This window comes from Heterocephalus glaber, unplaced genomic scaffold, assembly GCF_053883595.1.
Source record: "Heterocephalus glaber isolate CG9 unplaced genomic scaffold, H.glaber_assembly_v1.0 deba00000347, whole genome shotgun sequence".
NCBI lineage: Eukaryota > Metazoa > Chordata > Mammalia > Rodentia > Bathyergidae > Heterocephalus > Heterocephalus glaber.
In genome coordinates this window covers 54,129,890-54,153,194 of record NW_028258143.1, presented here as the reverse complement: position 1 = coordinate 54,153,194, position 23,305 = coordinate 54,129,890, and the positions used below count along the sequence as shown (strand labels likewise).

General features: G+C 44.3%; 1 protein-coding gene across 1 annotated transcript; it reads left to right on the top strand.

Moving 5' to 3' along the window:
* The first annotated feature begins 7,105 nt into the window (after nt 1-7,105).
* On the top strand, nt 7,106-22,255 carry Chrna1 (cholinergic receptor nicotinic alpha 1 subunit). The gene is made up of 9 exons (XM_004857704.3): nt 7,106-7,207; nt 12,980-13,125; nt 13,229-13,273; nt 14,713-14,822; nt 16,957-17,152; nt 17,620-17,857; nt 19,852-20,075; nt 21,132-21,371; nt 21,655-22,255. Exons 1-9 carry the CDS (start codon nt 7,165-7,167, stop codon nt 21,784-21,786), a joined length of 1,374 nt encoding a protein of 457 aa, XP_004857761.2. The 5' UTR covers nt 7,106-7,164; the 3' UTR covers nt 21,787-22,255.
* The last annotated feature ends 1,050 nt before the right edge of the window (nt 22,256-23,305 follow it).

The window sequence follows — 23,305 nt, the reverse complement described above, 5'->3', positions numbered from 1 at the left end:
ATTGTTCTCATCTGCATCTCTCCAATGACCAGTGATGTTGAACATTTTTTCATGTATTTATTTGCTATTTCTACTTCTTTGTCTGAGAAATGTCTGTTCATTTTAGATGCCCATTTTTGGACTGGGTCTTTAAATATGGGAGGTCTGATTTTTTTTTAAGTTCTTTATAGATTCTAGATAGTAGACCTTTGTCTGAGGGACAGCAAGTAAAAATTTTTTCCCACATTGTGGGTTGTTTCTTCACACTGTTGGTGGTTTCTCTTGCTGTGCACGAGGTTGTTTTTTTTTTTTTTTTTTGGTACCAGGGATCAAACTTGGGACCTTGTGCTTGCAAAGCAGGTGGCAGAACCACTGAGCTAAATCCCTGGCCCTGCACAAGCTTTTTAGTAAGAAGAGATCCCACTTCTTGATTGTTTGTGCTGAGCATGGATATTTCTGGGTTAGATAACAATGGTAAACATATTTCTTTTTGATCATCTGTTTTTCTAATTTTTTCTAAATAATAAAGTTTTAAATGAAAAAACAGGCTTACTCTCGAGGATAATTCTAGTTTTATTCTTTTTTTTTTAGACTACTGTTTCAGCTGTTCACCTAGATTAAGATAAGATTAAGTAGGGCCGGGGATTTAGCTCAGTGGTTTCGCTGCCTGCTGCGTAAGCGCAAGGACCCGAGTTCGATCCCCGGTACCCCAAAAAAAGATAAGATTAAGTAAGATGGTGGAAATATGGGAAATCCCTGCTGACATTACTATGAAGACTCTCTGCCCAGGCAGTGGGAGAAATTGTCTTGTTCTGAGGTTCCCAGAAGCTGATGCTGGAAGAAGGAGGGGGAGGAAGCCAGGGTATCCATCTGAGGACATTGGTAGAGGGCTGTTTCTGGAAGCAGGAACACACTTCTGCCCTTCTGGCTTGTCTCTTATGTTCCTACAGCCAGGAAAAAACAATTTCCTAGGCAGAAGAGGGCTGCAGGTATTGGCACTCAGCATGATTCTCAGAGAGGAGGCGGCCACCGAGGGGACCTGGTGGGCACCAGGAGGGTCTGCAACAGACTCTTTGATTTGGAAGTTTGCTTTCTGCTCTCATGGTTCCTAGCTATCCCCCCTGGGAGGCTCTTTCATGATCCTTATCCTCCACCGTCACATTGAAGTGGACAAGGGACAGAGCCTTCCTTGGGAGACTGCAGACTTTGTGATCTGCTTTCTGCTGGTGCACGTTTGGGCACCCAAGAGCTTTTGTAGTCTGGGTTTGTGAATTCTTAGTCAACACGATGCCTTCAAGTGCTTCGTAAGCCTCTCAAACCTTTGTTTCCAGTCTTTTCCATGTGCCCCTCCCTGTGCACACACAGGGTTCTTTGCTAAACAGATTTATTGGGGGTTTTTCCCCCATTAACTTTATTGGTACATTTTTGGTATAAAATACAATTTCATTCATCATTGGGGTCTTGTACCATTACATAAGTCTCTTGGTTCTTATTTTTTTTCCCCCTTCCCTTGCCCTCCCTTCACCCCCTCCACCCTTCCCTATTTGCAAAGACCTTGTTTCCATTTTTTTCCTCTTCTCATATTTTTTCCTTTCCCTTTTTTCCCTTCCCCTACCCCTCCCAATTCCCCTGCTCTTTTAGACCTTTTCTTCCTGTTACACAATAACAGTTATACATTTTAAAAATTACAATACTAAGATCTACGAGACATTACCACAGATTTCACAGAATTTAAAAGGATATAGAAAGCATATTACAAAAGTCTTTTTTGAAATAAATTTGACAATTTCTAAGAAGTAACTTGGAAGACAAATTAATGAAACTAACTCTGGAGGAAATATAAAATTTGAATAGCACCTATTAAAGAAAGTATATTCCTAGCTTGAAAACCTACCTATATGACAATAGCAGGCTCATAAACATTTTAACTGATAAATTATATCAAACATTTAAAGCAGAAAAAATAAGGAACATTTCTCCCCTCATTTTAGGAACTCAACATTGTACTAGTCCTAAAACTTGATAAACATAATAGAAGAAAAAGTATGAACATAGATAGAAATTTGTTTAACAAAACAAACTCTTAGAAGTCAGATCTGGCAGGATGTAGAAAGTGGTTTTATTATAGGGATGGCAGTGTTGGTTCACCATTAGAAGATCCACCCCCAAAAGTCATCATTTAAACAGAGGAAAGGAGAAAGCCATATGATCCTGTCACTAGTTGGAGAAAGAGTATTGGACTAAATTCTACAGCTGTTCATGGTAAAAGCTATCAGGAGACTAGAAGTAGAACAGAACCTTCTCAACAAATCAAAGACATGTACTCCATACTTCCAACAAAAATTCCTTCTATGAATGGAGACGATACAATGCTTTCTCCCTAAAGTGGGGAACAAGGGCATATATGCCTACTCTTCATCTGTCCATTAGACTTTGAAACATAGGTCTAAACCAAAATAGTCTGGCAATAAAATGACACAACTAGGATAGGATTGGCACAGCAGAAGCAAAATCTTTATATGTAGATGAAGTGATCATCTACAGAGAAAATACTAAGAAATCTCTAGGAGCCCCTAGAACTTGTACTTGAATTTAGCAGGATTAGAAAACACAAGGTATATAAAAATTCAGGTCTGTGTATACTTGCTATAAATGAAGAACTGGATATTGAAATTTAAAAGTTATGTAGGCATAAAAAGGACCCAGAAAAGACAAAAACAAAAACAAAAACAGTGTTGGAAGACATTTAGCACCCAATTTTAAGACTTCTTCTAAAGCTACAGTAATCAAGGCAGTGTTGGTGTAAGGAAAGACATATAGAGCATTGGAATAAAACAGAGAATCTAGAAATAGAACCACACATATATGGTCCACTGAGTTTTGAAAGATTATTTAACATTAGCATTTTATAGACTATAAACTCGATTCAAGAGCCAAGGAAGAGATAGCGTCTTCAGCAAATGGCACTAGAACACCTGGTATCCGTATATAAAAAATTAACGTCAACCCTTTTTTTCCATACATGAAAATAACTTGAAGGGATCTATAAACCCAAATAAGAAAGCCTAAAACTATAAAATTTTAAGAAGAAATTATAAGGGAAAATATGATTTCAGGGTAGGCAAGAACGACCTAGGATACAAAACACATGATGTATAAAAGAAAAAAATTGATAAATGAGATTCCATCAAAATTTACAATGTTGTTCTTTTTTGGGGGGGGGCGGGGTACCGGGGATTGAACTTAGGTTCTTGTGCTTGCGCAGCAAGCGATGAAACCACTGAGCTAAAACCCCGGCCCCCGAAAATTTAGAACTTTAAATGACATCATTAAAATGAAAAGTAGTCCTTAAACAGACCATATTTACAATGCATATAACCTATGACAAGAATATATAAAAAATTCTTAGAGCTCATTAATAGACAACCCAATTAAAATGTAGACATAAGAAGATGATAAATAGCCAGTATAGCACAAGGAAAGGTGTGCAACTCTAGAATCAGAAAAATACTAATCAGTACAATAACAAGATTGAATTATACACTCATTAGGGAGATGAAGTCAAAAGTTTTAAAAGCCTTGTCATGACTTTTTCTTTTTGTTGGATTCTCCCCCTTTGCGTTTAATTTGTCACGCCCAGTGGAATCATTCTGCTGGGTTTCCTGGGGTTGTGATCCTCATTGTCTTTTCCTAGGGTATTGTCTAAAATTTTTTGGAGTGCCGGTTTGGTATTCATGAAGTTCCTGAGGTGCTCTTTATCATGAAAGTATCTTATTTCTCCATCAATTTTGAAAGAGAGTTTTGCAGGGTACATCAATCTGGGTTGGAGGCTGTTTTCCTTTAGGGCTTGAAATACATCACTCCAAGCTCTTCTTGCCTTGAGGGTTTGCATTGAGTAGTCTGCTGTGATTCTGATGGGCTTTCCTTTGTATGTGATTTGTTTCTTTTCTCTCACTGCTTGTAGAATTTTATTTTTCTGTTGGATTTCTGGAATCCTAACTATTATATGCCTATGTGTAGATTTTTTTTGATTAAGGCTAGCTGGAGTCCTATATGCCTCACTTATCTGTATGTCAAGTTCTTTTCCCCTCCTTGGGAAGTTTTCTGCCATCACTTCTGTGAACAGTTTTTTTATGTCATCTACACTCTCTCCTCTTTCTTCATTGACTCCAATCAGTCTTATGTTATTCTTCTTTGCATCGTCTAGCAGCTGCTGGATTGATTTCTCATGTTCCCTTACAATTTTAAAGCAATTTTTCTTTTCCTCCTCACTAACTGCAATCTCATCTTCTATATGTGAAATTCTATCCTCACATTGGTTCATTCTGCTGTGCAGACTTTCGATGGAGTTTTTAATCTCTTGGAAATCTGTTTGTATCTGTTTTATGGATTCCATTTGTTTCCTATGTTGGGATTCCATCATGTTCCTCAGATCCTCTATTTTATTATCTGTGTCCTCTCTAGATTTATTAATCATGTCTTACACCACGAGCACAATCTTTGCTGTTATCTGAGTAATTATTTCTGATTTCATTTTTCCCAGATTCTCCTTTGTTGCCAGTTCAGAGAGTCCAGGTGCTTGAGTATCAGATTGTTCCATCTCGTTTCCCTTTGGGGTTGCTGTAGGTGATCTGGAAGTCTGTTTTTGAGGCTTGTTTACATGTCTTCTCATTTCCACGGGGTGGGGGTGCTTCTGGCACCCACGTGGCTCACCTTCTCTGCCCTAGGAGCTTGGGATGGCAGCAGGGGAGCTTCCTTCCAGGTGCTGGGACCGGCTGAGCTTCACTCCAGATTTATTGTTTTGTACCCTAAGGTCTATGCCTTTCTCTTTCGCCTAAATAGAAGCCATCCTGAAGCCATGTGAAGAAACCAGGCTTTGGTGGGAAGAAAGCACCCACAATCTGATCTTTGCTGGCAGGGGGGAACTATTTACTGAAATGTCTTAATGGGCTTTTTATTGCTCCAAGCCTTTTTTTTTTATGTTATTACTTACTCTTTGAGCTTAGAGCAGAAGGCTCCAGGTTTCATTCAATTCCTTTTCATTCAACTCTTTCTTGTACCAACTTGCCAAGTAAAGTGAGTACGAGCCAATGAGCACCAATTTTGTGTCTACCAGCCTTTCCCCTAGGTCACAGCCCCAGAAAACACTCAGCTCACCAAGTAATTGAGGACAATATTTTATTAAACAATTCACTACTATAGAACCAGGTTCATCATCTTTTCAGTCTCCAATACTAATTTTCTTGCCTTCCCCTGCAATGATACATATTTTAGAGTTTATTTTTAACCATAGGACTCCAGTGTACAAGGGGCTAACTTTTCTATTAAGCATAACACTAGATTCTGTACAAAAAAGCCAGAATTTCAATGGCTTCACACAATAAATTTTGCTCTCACTTATGAAACAGTGCTGGGTTAGTGGGATGCTTCCTCCACAAAGTCACTCAAGGACCCAGGATGTCCCACACAGAGCCATCATCCGAAGATGGTTTCCAAGGTGGCCCCGGGGATCCTATCCATTCCAGCCCCCTCCCGAAGGCTAGCAAGGAGTGGATGGCTTTGCTCTGAGGTTAGTAGGTCTTCTTGTCTCACTGACCAGAGCTTAGTCACACTGCCCATTGGTGGGGGTGGGCATGGGATCAACATTTCCTGGCTAGTTGTCACATTGCTATGCTCTGGAAGGCAGAGAACCAATGTTTTTAGTGGACAGTTAGCCCATCTCCTGCAATTTAAATGGAAAGATATAAATGTGACCTTGCAACTTTTACTGCTACTCTGCAAGACCCTTCTGTAATATTGGCTTGGACCCATTGGCACAGGGCAATCTGTGGGGTCCCTGTCTTTGGGCTGGAGGTGACAGACTCTCTCACCTGACTGGGTCTGGGAAGGAGGTAGGGAAGGAGCAAGCAGGAGATCTTTACGTAACTACTTTCTTCTAGAACCCACCACAGCCCTGCCAAGCAGCTCAATTTGGTCAAAATACTTCTCTGAGCAATTATGAACTGCTGGTTTTCAGGAACTTTTAAACAAAGGATTTGAAAAGCTGAACCACTCTGTTCCTGGCCTCCCCGAGTGAGAGTAGGCAGAGAATGGGTGGAAGGAAGCAGGAACTGGAAACAACTGCAGCCACCTCGGGACACTTTCCCCACAATTACTCTCCGCTGAATAAGGCACACAGGGGATGGCAGTTTGCCCTGCCTGGTGGCTCCTGTGGGATGGGCACTGCCTGATACAGGGCCAGGGCTTGGAACAGCCACTCTGGGGCCACTGAAACCGGTTTTATGGAAGAAGCTGTGTTAAAAGCCAAACACAATCAAATATGGAGACGCTTCCTACTGCAGATTCAACACCTTCTCAAGCTCATGCAGCCACAGAACTCCAGGCCCTCAGCTCTCTCGGAACCAGAGGAGATGCATCTGGCTGTCTGGAGACTGTGGACTTGTGTGACCTAGGAGGACTGCACAAGCAGCTGATGTCTGCTCAGCCCAAAAGACCTAATTGAATCTGCACACATCCATGTGGCTCTGGTCTACACAAAAGGGTGAGGGCTGTTCACCATTCAAAAGAAAAAAATTTTTTTGCACTACTGGGAAATGAACTTGGGGCCTTTGCCTTGAGCCACATGCCCAGCTCCCACCTTTTTGTTTTTCCTCTTACTTTGAGATAGAGTCTCACTAAGTTGCTCAGGCTGGGCTCGAACTTGCAATCCTCTTGTCTCAGCTTCCCAGTGTCCTGGGATTGCAGGTGTGCATCACCATGCCTAGCTTCAAAAGATTTCTTTCCTGTAGGTTTTTTCATTAAGAACTGCTCATGGAGCTAGGGTTGTAACTCAGTGGTAGAGTATTTAGGGTGTGAGGCCCTGGGCTTGATCCTCAATACCACAAAAACAAAAACAAAAAAACCTGGCTTGTGATGCATTCAAAATATAACCCAGCTCACACTTATTGTCAAAAGCATGGCGATTGTGAAGTGAGACACACCTGGATCAGCAGGCTCCAGAAGCTTCCTGGGCTTCAGGGTGGGGACAGCTCAGCTGTCACAGCCACTAACAGGTGGTGTAAGACAATAGCTCCACTACTCCTCTTGCTTCCCATACCCCCTAGCAGCCAAGTGTCCAGCCAGAGAGTGCCAGGGAGTCACACAGGCTGCCACGCTGCTCCAGGTCCCCGCCAGCACCCGCAGCTCATGGAGGCCCGGCTTCTCCTCCTGATCCTCGGCCTCTGCTCTGGTAAGTGCAACCCCCAGACCACAGTATTGCTTCTTTGATGGGAACACGGAATGGTAGGGTCTTGCTGGTCAGAGGCTACTCAGACAGTTTCTTCCTGATGTTGGCTTGACTGGGTTTTTGAAGATTTCCACTTTATGTCACCCACTTAACATGGGAGCTGCCTGGTCAAAGGCCACAAGGTAGACATTCAGACCTGTCCAAGCCTGGTGTCCAACTCAGCCACATGAATAGCCTTAGGGCACTTGTGGAATCTGGACCACTGCTGGACCATAGCAGCATCCTGGGCAGCTTTCATATCTAAACAACCAGAGGGACTTGGGGCGGGAATTTACAATACAAATAACCAACTTAACAAGGCATTTTGCTGCTCTAGGAGAGTTCAGATAATGAAGAGGACTGATTGACAGCTACAAGTGTTGGAAAGAGAAACTTGTTAATAACTGTAACTACACTCCATGGAGATGAAATAGTTTGCAATTTTTTTTAACTTCGGAAGTTAAAACAAAGTCCATCTGAATGCATTCTTGTCTACTTCCTTTTAAGGACGTTACTATATGTAGGTGTGGGTTTGAACTGAAACTATAAAAACTTGCACAGCCCATGTGCTTAACTCTGCTCTGGAATGTGTCACCACGCAGCAACTGAAACACTATCCTGAATCCCAAACTTCCGGTAGAGGGAAACAGGAGATGTTTTCTGATTGCTTCATGGAAAAGTTTACTGGTGATGTCATCCCAGCTGAGAAACAAGGTAGCAGACATCCTGTGATTTTGCTTCTCTCATATTGTCCTGACAAACACAGGCCTCCTGGGAAAGATGTAAAGAGCTGCATTATTAATTTTTTGCAATAATAAAGTTGAGGGAAATAGGCTAAACTCAGATAAGTTATATCCTGTGGGATTTGGACTTGATCCAACCAAAGCTAGCCTGGTATGCGCGTGTGTGTGCACATGGGTGTGTCCATACGTGTGTATGTGTGTGTGTGTGTGTTTGCAAACACCATGCTCAATGAAAATCCTTCAGTTATATGCTTCTATAAAAATACTTAAGGGGTCTCTTAGGATTCCAAAGACCTCTAAAAATGCATATTTAGCTATTTAAAAAGTGTATGATATATATTTTGATCAAACCTTGGGTTTGCTGGTATTGATTGCCATGGGTGACTCATGGGAGTTTAGATCCAGACCAAATACTCCAACATGCTCAGTGTTTGACTGTAAGGAACCTGAGGTTTAAAGATACAGAATGACCTGCCCAAGTCATTTTATTTATAAATTTTGAATTGTGATCAACTAGAGATTTGGTTTGTTACATGCATTGTCAGAAAGCCTGAAATTGCCAAAGCAGCACGAGATACAGCATCAGGCTAAGATAAGAATTACCTAAGGTGGCTATTAACATTTCAAATTTCCTTTTTCCTAATCCAGGTGGCTCTTTCCTACATAAAAATATAGATTGAACCAGTGTGGTACAAAAAGCACATTTTGAAACTGTGGCTGAATTCCCCTAGTTAGAATGAGTTCTTTATGGGCAAAATTCTCATTCATTTCAGGTACACTTTTTCTTGCGTTAGCTTAACACACCACCTTCCCTGTTCTATTTATAGAGCACCTTTCCTTTCAACCTTTTCCTCTCTTCCGCCTCCGGAGTCCTAAGTACTTCATGCATATTATTTTCCAACTTGTTCACAGTTATTTATGTAAAAGACAAATGTTAGTCACTGTGAGGGTAGAGACAGGATTCATGCCAGATTTGCCTTCAAAATCTCAAAGCTCCTAAAACAATATTTACATACAGCAAACACTCAACAAATATTTGACAAATGAACAATGTTACCATCTGAATAAATATTACCAATATAATTTTTCAAAAAGGGGAAACTTTTATATGACGTATTTGTCTGTTTATTTCCACTGGTCTTTTTACAAAAGTTACTGTGCTTCACTGAATCCATGAAGAACTGGTCCAACTCTCCAAACCATATTGGAGTTGGAAAGGGAATCATAGAATCTGACTTCCAGTCCTGTAAATTTTCTATCCCCTTAGCCTGCACCAATGAAACCAATCTAAGAAATGGAGACAGAGACTCATAGCTAGGTGTGGTGGTGCATATCTGTACTTCTGGCACTCAGGTAGGCTGAGGCAGGAGGATTGCAAATTCAAGTCCTGCCTGAGCAAACTAGCATGAATGACCCTGTCTAAAAAAAATAAAAGGCTGGAGATATAACTCAGCAGCAGAGTGTTTCTGGGTTTAATCCCCCAGTACTGAAAGAAAAGAATAGAAAAAGAAAGAAAAAGAGAAAGGAAGTGAAAATACAAGAAAAGAAAAGGAGACATATTTGGAAATTCCTTATGGGAGCAACAAGGCATCTTGTCATTGGCTAGGCAGGACAGGAGGAGGTAAATGTCACTACAATGCTGAGATGCTTGTTCCCCAAGTCCTCCCCATTTCCTTAGTGGACCATAGCTTGGCGGGATAGTTTCCTGATAGTTTTTCTGCAACATAATTCTAACCATCTCCTCTATCGATTGTTTTCTGGTATGTTCTTCCCATCAAACTGGAATAAGCAGTCTTTTAAAATACACAGCCCAGGGCTGGGGATTTAGCTCAGTGGTTTTGCCGCCTGCCTCACAAGTGCAAGGTCCCAAGTTCAATCCCCGGTACAAAAATAAAAAATAAAAAATAAATTAAAAAAATTTAAAATACACAGCCCAGGTCAATGCCAGAACAACAGTCAGGGCACTCAGTGGTCCTCACCAGGTCCCAGTCCCCATGGTGATGTGGGTGTAGCCAGGGATGGGCAAGGTGGGGAGAACAGGACAGCTATGGCCCAAGGGGTTAGTCGGGCACCCCTAAAATTGGGTCTTTAGCAACACACTCCCTTGAAGGGCCACTGAATGTGGGGTGGCTTGGGGAGGTATCCTGTGAAAGCTCTGCATGGCTGGGCACCTTTGGTATCCTAGGAAGCTTTGTCATTCAGAAAACATGGGAAACCAGAAATGAAGAGTTGGGCGAGGTCAAGGGTTTCCTACATAGAGTCTGTGTTCTTCAGCTTTTCATTACTGTGAATAAATTTCTGGGAAAACCAACCTAAAGAAGCAAAGGTTTATTTTGGCTCATGGTTTCAGAGATTAGTCCATGGTCACTTGGCTCCGTTTCTCTTGGGCCTGAGGTGAGGCCAAACATCATGACAGAGAACATGGGGTGGAGCAAAGCAGATCACCTTCTAGTGGCCAGAGAGGAGAGAGACAGGAAGAACCCCAGGAAGGGGCCAGGGACACCAAATAGTCCCCAGGGGCAGCCCCATGACCACCCCTTTCAGTGAGCCCCCCACCTCCTATTCAGAGCACATTCAGCTCTGAACTCAGTAATGGGCTAATGAAGTTAGTGCCTCATCATCCAGTCACTTCCAAAGCCCCACCTTGGAACACATGAGCCTTTAGAGGGGCATCTTAGAGCTCAACCATAACGGAGTCCATGAGGGTAAAAACAAAGATATTTAAGCTAGGTTGAAAGCTTCCAAACTCTGACTGAAAATGAGATATTTACCTTTAAGGAGCAGGTAAACTGTCTCTATTTGTAATCCTACCTTCAACTGCCAGGGGAACCATGAACATATTGCTCATCTCTCTGAATCTCAGTTTTCTCCTCTGTAAGTAGGGACAAGTTTAGTATTCATCTTACACAGTTGTGAGGATTGAGTACATGTACCTGAAACACCTACAAGAGTATCTGGCATACACCTGTGATCCCAGCACTCTGGAGGCTGAGGAAGGAAGATCATGTGTTCCAGCTCAGTGTGAGCAATTTAGCAAAGCTTTGATTCAAAATAAAAAAATAACGCAAAGGCCCTGGGTTCAAGCCTCTCTCTCTCTCTCTCTCTCTCTCTCTCTCACTCTCACACTCTCTCACACACACATACACACACAAAAGAAAAAAGAAATATAGGTATCTGGCACTCAAGTTGTGTTATTGTGTTGACAATTAATTTAATTGACTAAAAATAGAAAAAATAATTACTTTTTATGTAATATTTTATTTATAAACTTCCAAACTTAGGACCAAAGGAGAAAAGTTATTGAGAAAAATGATAACCTGTCTTAGAGGTGATCAGTTAACATTACTGGGCAAAAAAGAGAAAGCACCTCATTCATTCAACGTTTAGAGTTTTCCTGGCCCATAGAGAAGTCACGGCCTCCGCTTAGCCTGTGGAAGGGGAGGTCAGGTTACAGGAATCCAGGCAGATGGGTCGGCATGTCTACTTCCGCTGATGGTGTGTGTGCTACAGCTTGGGTTACACAGGTCCTCAGAGGGCACTTGTTAGGAGGTGGAACACATTTTCTCCACAAGTAAAGGCACACACAGTTGTGGGCTCCACGAGACCCAGTGGCACACTGGTAACTGCAGGAGGTGGTGTGGACACAGCTCAGAATGACAGGGTTCTTTTCAGAGTTTTGCCTTCCAGCCACATGGCCTTCGCCAAGCGGCCCACCTCCCCTGAGCTGGGCAGAGTCACATACCAGGCTGGAAGGAGAAGGCTGTACTCAGGCGAACTGCTCTCTGTCCCGAAGGGAGAGGTACACAGGATTCCCTGGAATCACTCAGGTTCCAAATAGGAGCCCTGTACCCAGGTTGACAAAGCACAGGGCTTTCATTCTATTTAAACCATTTAACTGGGACATTGATCCACCAGCAGTTTAAAAAAAATTATATTAAAATCACATAAAAGTTATTATTATTTTAAGCATTTTGAGGTATATGGTTCATGGTAATAAGGACATTTACTATGTTAGTTGACTATTACCACTACTGAATTCCAGAATTTTTCATTTTTTCATCCCCTGAAAGGAAACTCTGAAAATATTAAGCCATTGTTCTCTGCACCCAGTCCCTAGCAACTACTAATCCACTTATCTTTAAATCTCTATAGATGTGCCTATTCTGGAAACCTCATATAGATGGAATCATACAATATGTGCCTCTTTTTGTTTAGGTTTTTCACTTAGCATAATGTTTTCAAGGTTTATTCATGTTGTAGCATGTGTCAGTATTTCATTCCTCTTTGTGGCCAAATAATATTCCATTGTGTGGATATAGCACAATTTGTTCATCCATTTATCTGCTGATGGACATTTGAGTTATTTCTTCCTTTTGAGTGTTGTAAATATGCTGTTATTCTTTTGGGTATGCACCTAGGAGTGGGATTGCTGGGTTGCATGGTAACTCTGTTTAACTTGCAGAGAAATAGCCTTATTTCACTCCCATCAGCAACAGACCTGAGATCTCAGTCTCTCCATAACTTCACCAGAATTTGTTACTTTCCATTTCGTCAACTATGGCCACCCCAGGGTGTGGAAACCAGCGTTCAGTTTTGACTCTTCATGGCACCATGAGATCTGAGGCCAGCCCATCCAAGATTTCATAACATTGTGACCATACTCTGTAATGCTGATGCTGACTTTCCTGTGGGTCTGTGTGTGTGTGTGTGTGTGTGTGTGTGTGTGTGTGTGTGTGTGTGTGTTCTGGCTAATTTGATTCAGCCAGGTCCTGTTTTAAGGAATTCATCTGTTCAAAAGCCAAGTCCCCACTGGTGGCTGGGAATGGACCAACAACTGTGCTTGGAAAGGAACTTGAGACAGCAAAAGCTGTGCTCTAGAGCCCTGCAGCAGGGGCCTTGGCCTTCTGTTAGCTGGTTCCCCCTCAGTTCCTCCTGTGAGGGAGTGGAGAGCAGGAAGCAAAGTCTGACAGGGGATGTGTCATTTGCTGTCCAGCTGGCCTCGTCCTGGGCTCCGAACATGAGACCCGTCTGATGGCAAAGCTATTTCATAACTACAGCAGCGTGGTACGGCCAGTGGAGGACCACCGCCATGTAGTGGAGGTCACTGTGGGCCTGCAGCTCATACAGCTCATCAACGTGGTGAGCAGCACTTGGGGACCCCCTCACCCTTCCCCCACTCCCCAGCACTCCCTCCTTGGTTCTCCTTTCCACTTCCTGAAGGGGATGTCTTCTCATTTTTCAGGATGAAGTGAACCAAATTGTGACAACCAATGTTCGTCTGAAACAGGTAATTCAACTAGATACTGTAATTGCCTTTTTCTTTTTTTTCCCCAAACTGGTGACTCAATCTAGGACCCTTGCACTGAGCTACATCCCCAGCCCTTTTTAAAACTACTTTCTATTTTGAGACATGCTCTAAGTTACCCAGGTTGGGCTCAAACTTGCATCGTCCTGCCTCACCCTCCCAGAGTCCTGGGATTACAGGTGTAATCACATTCAGCCTGGTGTTGTCTTTATATACCCTGAAATTAAGCCTGGGCCCAGAGGAAAACAATTTGGATAACAGGGATACATACCAAAATGTTGACAGCAGATACTATATTTGGGACTATAGATCCAGTTTGTTTCTGTTTTTTCACTTTGGGCTTTTCCTATGTGTATTATTTTGCTAGGGCTGCCGTAACAAAGTACCACAAACCAGGTGACTTAAACAACAGAAAGTTAGCATCTCATGGTTCTGGAGGCTGGAAGTCCAAAGCCAAGAGATCAGCTGTGATCAGTTCCTTCTGAGGGCTGTGAGGGCAGCATCTGTACAGAACTTTCTCCTTGGCTTGTCCATGGCTGTCTTCATGTTCACATGGTGTTCTTCTTGTGTGAGACAGGCATACACATGTCTGTGAATGTCCCCTTTTGCAAGGACACCAGTCATATGGATTAGGGCCTACCTTACTGACTTAATTTTAACTTAATTTCTCCATAAAGACCCTTTCTCCAAGTCAGGTCATAATTTGAAGTACTGGGGATTAGCACTTCAACATATGAATTTTAGGGGAACACAGCTCAACCCATAATATTTTTTTTCAAATTTACTACATTGGGCATGTATTATTATTAATTTTTATTTTTTCAGTACCAGGGATCAAACTCAGGACCTTGTGAGGCAGGTTCAGTGCCACTGAGCTAAATCCCCAGCCTGGGCATATATTATTTTTATAATAAAGGAAAACATATAGTATTTTTTTTAAATGGTATTGCTGCTTGAGGAAAATGTCCACACTAAGGTCATCCTTCTTCCATGAGAGTGGCCTGGTGGATCCGCCATCTCCCAGTTGTGTAACCCAGGGGTCCCTTGTTCCCTCATCTGTAAAATGGAGGCACTAATCCCTCACCCCGTGGGATTGTTGTGAGGTCTAACTGAGCAAATCAAGAGCTTAGAACAGTACCTGTGATGTAGGCCTCTAAGCTTGTTGTTAAACTACAGTGAAGGCTGAATTCTGAACCAATCTTGTCTTACCAAAGCACCATTTCTGACACTGACTTACCATGCCCACCAGGGCTCTTGATCACTCTAGATTTTAATATTTATTTATTTATTGGTGCCGGGATTGAACTCAGGACCTTGTGCTTTCGAGGCAGGTGTGGTGCCACTGAGCTAAATCCTTGGCCCATCCTAGATTTTTAAAAAACGCATTTGGCTTTTTAATTCACAAGTGTCTTCATTTCTAGCAATGGGTGGATTACAACCTAAAATGGAATCCAGATGACTATGGCGGCGTGAAAAAAATCCACATTCCTTCAGAAAAGATCTGGCGGCCAGACCTTGTTCTGTATAACAAGTAAGCAGAGGGACAGGCAAGGAGGGACTGGGGCTCAGGGAGGGCGCCGCTGTTAATATTAAATAACTCTTAAAACCCAGAGCCAGACTGACAGGCAAGGGGGCCCATATGGTGCCTCGTGGCATGAATAGAAACAATTATGAGCCAAATGGAGTCACGGCTGTGGGTGGGGGCCATTTGATCCCGAGGGCTCCGGGGGGATGTGTGCTACTACCAAGGCACCCAGGCTCCTATCCCTGAGTCCTTGGAATCAAAAGTCCTCGCTACTAAACAGGTCTGGCCCGGAGGGTGCAATTCATCACACCCTGAATGCCACCCCGACACTGATGGGCTCCCCCATGTCTCCGCTGCCCAGACAATGGGCCCAGTGACAGACTGCATGTTGTGAAATTATCATGCGATTCAAGACACTCCGGTTTAATGACACGTTCATTATCATATGCCCTTCATTTGTCAGGGAATGTTCATTTCAGAGGGCATCTTTTCCAGGCAGGGGCGTTCGCTCTTCGCCAGCAGAGAGGATTTACGGTCTGACGTCACACATGTGCGGGAGCGGATACACCTCCCAGCGGCTGGGGGAGGGGCAGAGGCTGGAAATAAAACTCTGGACGGCGGCCTGTCCAGCTCTGATTTTCTACCCAAACTGCCCAGTTACGCTCAGGATTCAACCCTGAGAAAATTACCCAATCAGTGGTGTAAATATGGGCAGATATGCTGACAGAGCAGTGTCTGGGTTACACTCCTCTTTCAGTAAGAAACTGGGGGAAGCAAGTAAAGGCTTCTGGTCTCTCTGAGTGGCTCACTCAGGGTCACCTTGGTGGGGCGGGAACCCCACTTTCCAGGACCTTTTGTGCTTTTGGGAGCATCGGATGCCTACAATATTCCAGACAAAGAGCCCCACTTTAGTCCCAAGGAAAAATCAAGAGGAAGAAAATTTCCTGGTTTTTGATAGGAGGGACCAGTATATGCTATTTTGTCCCTGAAATCCCACAGAGGAAATCCCCCCCTACTGATTCAACACATATTCTAATTTTTTTTCCTTTTGTGGTGCCGGGACAGAGCCCAGCACTCCGTGTGCGTGCTAGGTAAGCACTCCCTCCACCACCGAGCTGCATGCAGCCCCAGCCGCGATACCTATCCTACTAATTGCGATGCTCTTTGTAAAGTCCCTGGAACAAGGTTGTTCACGGGAGAGAGAACAGCCCACTGAATAAGGGCTATGGAAGCAGCACATTAGTACTTTTGTAAAAACTGAGATACTATTGCCAACATTGGAAAATCAGGAAATATCACATTAAAATCTGGACTTACGGCCTCTCTAGAAAAGTCCAACACTCAAAACTTTGGAAATTTTCAGGCTGGGGATGTGGCTTAGTGGTAGAGCACTTGCCTTGAACATGTTGAAGCCCTGGGTTTGACCTCCAGAATTTACAAAAAAAAAAAGAAGAGGAAGGAAATATTTAATTACAGAAATCTTGATTTCCAGTCCCTGAGCAAGAATCCAAGTATCTGGGGGCAGTGGGGCTACTGCCTGCTTCCCAGTCGCACCTGCGTGCATTCCTCACCTGCCTGGCCCTGGAGACACCTGGGTTTGTGGCCCTACCCCACTGAGTTCTAAGCCATTCTTTAAAAGGTAAAAGGCCCCTTCCTAGTCTGCTTGTCACAGTACTGAACCGCTGGAGGTGTTTTTATTTCAAAATCCTGGATTTCCCCAGCTGACACTCAAAGCATACTGGGAAAGGGTAACATTACAAATACCACTAGGACTGGAAAAGAAAAGCTGAGAGTACGCAAGGTCCTGAGTTCGATCCCTGGTACAAAAAAAAAAAAGAAAAGCTGAGAGGACCCTGTTACCTGCTATTTCTTGATACCTGTAGAGTCCCACTTTCCACTCCAGCTGCTCCAACAGCAGGGCTTAGACAGTGCTCAGGAGTCTGTATTTTTAACCAGCACCCCAGCGATTCTTAGTACCAAGCAAGTTTGGGAAAAACTGCCATAGATTCAATAATACCACTCAAGAGAGAGCTTCTATCAATAGCACCTGAATAATTAACAGCTGTCTTGCTAACATCTCCAAGCAGAAGGGAAGGCTCCTCAGGCACTTGGAGCCATTTTCCTCTTATCTCCATTGTAGTGCTGATGGTGACTTCGCCATTGTCAAGTTCACCAAAGTGCTCCTGGACTACTCAGGCCACGTCACGTGGACACCTCCAGCCATCTTTAAAAGCTACTGTGAGATCATCGTCACTCACTTTCCCTTTGATGAGCAGAACTGCAGCATGAAACTGGGCACGTGGACCTATGACGGCTCTGTGGTGGCCATCTACCCGGTGAGTGGTGACTGCACGATGAGCTGCTCTCAGGGAATGTGTGATTTGGGTCCAATTCTGCTCCTGTCAGCTCTCAGTACCAGTTAGAATCACCTAGTTTGACAGTTCTTAATGGGTGGGAAAGGTTCTTTATATGGTACACATGAGAACGAGGAATTTAAATGAATTTTCTATGTTCAGCACTGCCTCAAAAATTCAGATTTGATCTGCCCAGGGTGGCACTAGGGCACCAATATATTTTAATCCTCCCAGGTGACTCAAATATGGGGCCAAAATGAAGACTGTCAATAGTCCAACCCCTCTTGTGTTATACAAAAGGAACCTAAGACCCCAAATCAGTAGTGGCCTGGGGGTCCCTTCTGGTATGTGACCCACTGGACTTTAGACTGTTGCCTTGTTGCTGCTGCTTACAAAATCCTGCTCTCCTCAGGGTGACTCAGGGTTTCCCAACCTCCTTTCATTCTCAGGAAAGCGACCAGCCAGACCTGAGCAACTTCATGGAGAGCGGGGAATGGGTGATCAAGGAGTCCCGGGGCTGGAAGCACTGGGTGTTCTACTCCTGCTGCCCCAACACCCCCTACCTGGACATCACCTACCACTTCGTCATGCAGCGCCTGCCCCTCTACTTCATCGTCAACGTCATCATTCCCTGCCTGCTCTTCTCCTTCTTAACCAGCCTGGTGTTCTACCTGCCCACAGACTCAGGTGGGTGCAGTTGCCATGGCTGCTGCTGCTGTTTTAGGATGAGCCAGATATAATCGTGTGCTAACAATCAGGGGCACATGGACCCTGTCATCATCACGGGAAGGACACCCTCACTGGGTGGCATGTGAGGGGTGAAAGTTATATGGGCAGAGCTCACAGCCGGACAGACCTCAAGAGTGGACCCCCTAAAGATGCCCACCCTAGCTCAGTCCAGTTCAAAGGAATTCACTCCTAACACCTGTTTGCTCAGCACCACGTGTGTGCCCATGTGACCAGACTCTCTTGCTGTCCCTTTCCTATGATGTCACTTTCTGTACACTGACTAATCTGGCTCTTGCTCCTTTACTCGCTGCCTGTCACTTGAAAAGAGCTTCTGCTATCTGTTTTCCAGATGGCAGTGACTGTACGCCTGAGACCATGCTTCCCAAGGGGCAATTCTTCCTCACATGTCAGCCTGGACAACTTACTTACCTCCTACTGAGGACTCACACCTGTGATATAATTGCATCAGACACCAACAAGCTAGCGGAAGGGAGGACGGGGACCCATATGCCTGCCAGCAGGTCCCTACTCATAAACAGTTTATGGCAGACAAGGAGGGGAAAAAGAAAGACAGCCTGAAAATTCATGACAGGTAGCAATTTTATCAAAATGATTTTAAAAAGCCACAAAAGTTTATATCCAACTTTCCGTCAAGGAAAAAAATTGCTCAATCATTCAAAAAATATGCGTTGAGGCAAGTGTTGTGCGACAGGAATACAGCGGAGAACATGGCAAGAGCGTGCTTGAGGGGCTCCCACCCACCAGGTGAAAACTGACGACTTCTTGTTTGCATCCACTTTGTGTCCTGCGTTCACAGTCACCTGCAGTATCCTCGGGGGACTCGACCCAGGACCACTCCAGAAAGTTCCACTCCAGAAAGCAAGCCAACACAAGGGTTTCCCAGGAACACCAGCAGCAAGACTGGCCCAAGAACAGTGACTTCCAAGGGTTCTCTACCACATCCTAAGTAGTCAAATCCCACAAGGACACCCCAGTACCCTTCAGCCCCAACCTTCCTGCAGCCATGCTTGCTCAGCCAGGACTCCTGAAAGCCAGGGCCTGAACAAAAAGGGGTGGCAGGGATCCCTGTTCCATTAATATGAAAACAAAACAAAGCAAGGAATAAGTGAGAAAACAAGCTTCCTCTTAGATAAAAGTGAAAAGGGAGCAAGGAGATCAGATTACTCAAGAAGCCCAGGGCAACTCCTTGGCTTGGCAGATCTTGTTCTTGGTTTTGGTCCTGCAGCTTGCTCCCTTACTGAGAGAAATATGTTACCTCCAGGCTGCCCGTCCACCTGCTGTGGAACAGACCAGGCTGTGGTCGAGCTTTACAAGTTTTAATACCATTCTGATGCAGAATGGTCTAGCTTGCCAACCCAGAACTCCGCTTGGTTCCCTGAGTTCCACCAAGAAACAAAATTCTAGGCCATGAGATGAAGTAGCTGTCCGTTTCTAATAGAGATGTTTGCCGCCATCGTTGTGAATAAAGGTGCTGAGGTCATGCAGGAAATTCTGCAGGAAAAGAGTCTTCAGAATAATATTTTGAGATCATGCCACTCAGGGTCTCAGTGGTAAATGGGTGTGAAGAGCTGCCCTAACAAAGGAGCACAGTTTAAGTGGCTTAAACAAAGAAATTTACTTTCTCACACTTCCTGGAGGCTGTAAGTGGAGATCAAGGTGGGGACAGGGTTGGTTTCTTCTGGCCTTGGCCTGCAGATGACCAGCTTCTTCCTGTGTTCTCACACGGTCTTTTTTGTGCACCTCTGTGTCCCTGTTTCCTCTCATAAGGACACCAGTCATATTGGATGAAGGACCCCCGCCTGACCTCATTTTATCTTAACTACATCTTTAAAGCTTCTGTCTCCAAATAGGTCACATTCTGAGGTTCTGGGATTTAGCCTTTCAACACTTCAATGGGTGGGTTGTTGCGTTTCTTCTCTTTGTCTCTTCAGGGGAGAAGATGACACTGAGCATCTCTGTCTTGCTGTCCTTGACCGTGTTTCTTCTGGTCATCGTGGAGCTGATCCCTTCCACCTCCAGTGCTGTGCCCTTGATCGGGAAATACATGTTGTTCACCATGGTGTTTGTCATCGCGTCCATCATCGTCACTGTCATCGTCATCAACACGCATCACCGCTCTCCCAGCACGCACATCATGCCCGAGTGGGTGCGGAAGGTGAGTGCCAACCTCAACAGTGAGGACACCGGGTCTTGCCTTGGACACAGCCAAGGCATACTGAGGCATCCTGAGGGACTCAAATTCCTTTCAGGGCTTCAGTGGGTCTGGGGAAGCCCTGTTATCCCTTGGCTTCTTTCCAGGGATAACTTATGTAGCTTTCCCAGGGAGAAAGAAGAAAACAGAATAAATAACACCCATTCCAAATTCAAGCTCAAAGAATATCTTTGATTGGAGATGAATAAATCCCTTTTTATGCTGTGCCATTCTTCAGATTTCTTTTTGTGTGTCTTCCAATTTGTGAAGAGACTGGCTTATTTTTGCTGGTAAGATCATCATTTGAGAACAGAATAAGGACTAAAGATGGAGGAGGAGGAGGCTTGAGTAGAGAATGTCAGGAAGTGAATGTCAGTGAGGAATTAGGCCTCAAACATTTACATTGTTGAATTTTAAAATGTGCTAACATTTCAAATATGTTCCCCCTTTTACTCCTTTCTTTTTTTCTTTCTGTGGTGGTGCTGGGGGTCGGAGGATAGAACCTAGGGCCTCACACATGCTAGGCAAACACTAAACTGCAGCTGGCAATGTCGTTTTTCCTAGATTAACAGTCCCTATTTCTATAAGGACTGTTGGATGACTCCTGGCAGTGCCTTTTTGCTGCATTTTCTTCAGGCACAAGAAACAGAGAACAGTGTAGGGGTCCTTTCTTTAATCACATGTTCCTGAGAACGCATTGGTAGGACTTTTCTGTTACCTATGGGGGCTTTTGAAGCTTAAGTAGTTTAAGCGCCTTGGTGTCTTGTCAGGTCCCTGGCTGTGCACGGGCTCCCTCCAGTGGCAAACTGCTCACATTGCAGAATCGTCACAGGCCCACGGTAACTTCACATGCCCCAGGGAATCACTGAGAACAACTAGTGCAATCCTTTTGTTTTAAGGACAAGGAAGAGGCCTTGAGATGCAGAATGACTTGCCCAACATCACACTGATAATCAGAGATGGTTTGATACTTGTCTATGATGACGACAATTCTCACTCATGGATTTCTTTTTTTGTTAGGTTTTTATCGACACGATCCCAAATATAATGTTTTTCTCCACGATGAAAAGACGATCCAGAGACAAACAAGAAAAAAAGATTTTCACAGAAGACATTGATATTTCTGACATTTCTGGGAAGCCAGGGCCTCCTCCCATGGGATTCCACTCTCCCTTGATCAAACACCCCGAGGTGAAAAGTGCCATCGAAGGTGTCAAATACATCGCAGAGACCATGAAGTCAGACCAGGAGTCCAATAACGTAAGCTTTGTGGCTGGAAATCTCACTCTGGGTTTCAGTGATCAAACACAGGAGCCTGGATGGGAGGGTTTGGTTTGTCAGGTAGGGGAGCTTCAGGGCACAGCTACTGAGCTCACATGGGCTCGAGTGACCGCCTCTGGGCCACACCAGTAACTGATCATGATGTGAATAATTATCCTAAACACTAAAGATCACCACTTTGGGCCACAGAGGATGCATAACACGAACACGGCAGGCTGATGACCGCCTCCGGGCCTCTGTCTAACACTCTCCTCCCCACCAGGCAGCCGAGGAGTGGAAATACGTGGCGATGGTGATGGACCATATTCTCCTTGCGGTCTTCATGCTGGTCTGTCTCATCGGAACCCTGGCTGTGTTTGCAGGCCGGCTCATTGAATTAAATCAGCAAGGATAAGCAAGTGGCTCAGGACCGGCCAGAGCAGACCAAGGCGGGAAAGGAGGAGGATCTGCCTGCTTTGATACACTCTCCCTTACCAAACTCCCAATTTTCTGCATTATTAATGATGATGACTTGTATTTACCTAAGGTTGTGGCCTTGAAGTGTTTTCCCCTTTGCTTTTTCCATCAATCCTGCTGTGTCTCCCTGGAGAATGAGCCCTTTTTAGTAACTGAAACTGCATCTTCAAAAGAAGTGTTCTTTTCTAAATGGCTCTGGGGAGTTTTGCCCAAATAACCAAGGTTTTCTGTTGCAGTCATTGCTAATCGCTAAAGCAGGGTCTTTTGCGGAAGAGCCGGTTTTGTATGTACTACGAAAGCCTAACTATCAGGCCCCAAAAGATAAAGCATTTGCTTTGGGGAGAGAAGAAGCAGTAAAAAGGAAATAAAGTAACTTCAGAATGGCCACCAAAATACCAACAGCATCAGAAGCCCATGTTTTAAAGTAAATTTCTAGAAGTGGGAGGTAGGGAAAGTTATCTCAGGTGGGTTTTTTTGGTGGGGGGTGGGAATGCTGAGGCTTGAATCCAGGGCCTTAAGAGCACTAAGTGTGCACCGTATTGCTGATCTATAACCTGCACCTTTACAGGCCACCTGGGTTTGATTTTTAGGGTTTGAAGGAAACAGGTCATAGCATTGACATGAGCATCAGGTACCACGGGGATCATCTCACCTATACGGTTTTATTTCAGCCCTGTACTTTTCATCCCATCCCATAATGTCCCATTTTATGAATAGGGAAACTGAATCCAGGGAGGTTAAGTTCTTTGCTCAAGTTAGAAGTGGAAGAACTGGGCTTCGGAGCCAGACCCTGAGATTTCAACTGACTCTGGGCTGGGTGAGCCCTCTCACTTGCCCCCCTGGTCCCCCGGCTTACAGGGGCCACTTGGGGCTCTGGCCAGTGTTTCTAAGAGCCTCAGTCTTGGTGTCAGCCATCTTTCTCCCTCCCATTCACCTCCTGCCTTTTGTTCTCAGTCCTTACACCAATCATGCTTGGGGTTCAAGTCCAATAAACAAAACCAGAAATACATGTACATATCACCGCCATTTCAGAAAATTCTGAAGAAATAAGAGAGGAAATTATTTCTTCTCTCCATAGTAAACCTTAAACTTCAACATAGTTCACCCCACAATGAGAAACCATGTGGGTCGGGGCTCAGAAAGACCTTCAAATTATCAGACTACATCTAACCTGGGTCAGCCCCAGGGCGCAGCAGTAAGTGGTACCACTGGGGAGGGGCAGTCTCAGCACAGGCGTGGTCAGTGCACTTCTCTGTTGCACACCACACACACACCTGTCGCACATGTTCTGCCAGCCAAGATGGTGTATACCTGTAATTCCAGCTGCATGGGAGGCTAAGGCTGGAAGACCATGAGTTCAAGGCTGGCCTGCACTGCAGAATGAGCCCTGTATAGAAAATAAAAATAAAATATCTGGGAATGTATCTCAGTGGTTCAGCCCTTGCCTAGCATGTGTA

What these genes read in the sequence shown, in the direction of transcription:
- Chrna1 (XM_004857704.3), top strand. Translation starts at nt 7,165, where the DNA reads ATGGAGGCCCGGCTTCTCCTCCTGATCCTCGGCCTCTGCTCTG. An exon ending in TCATACAGCTCATCAACGTG is followed by an intron (nt 13,126 to 13,228) that starts GTGAGCAGCACT and finishes CTCATTTTTCAG; the next exon opens with GATGAAGTGAACCAAATTGT. An exon ending in GACCTTGTTCTGTATAACAA is followed by an intron (nt 14,823 to 16,956) that starts GTAAGCAGAGGG and finishes TCTCCATTGTAG; the next exon opens with TGCTGATGGTGACTTCGCCA.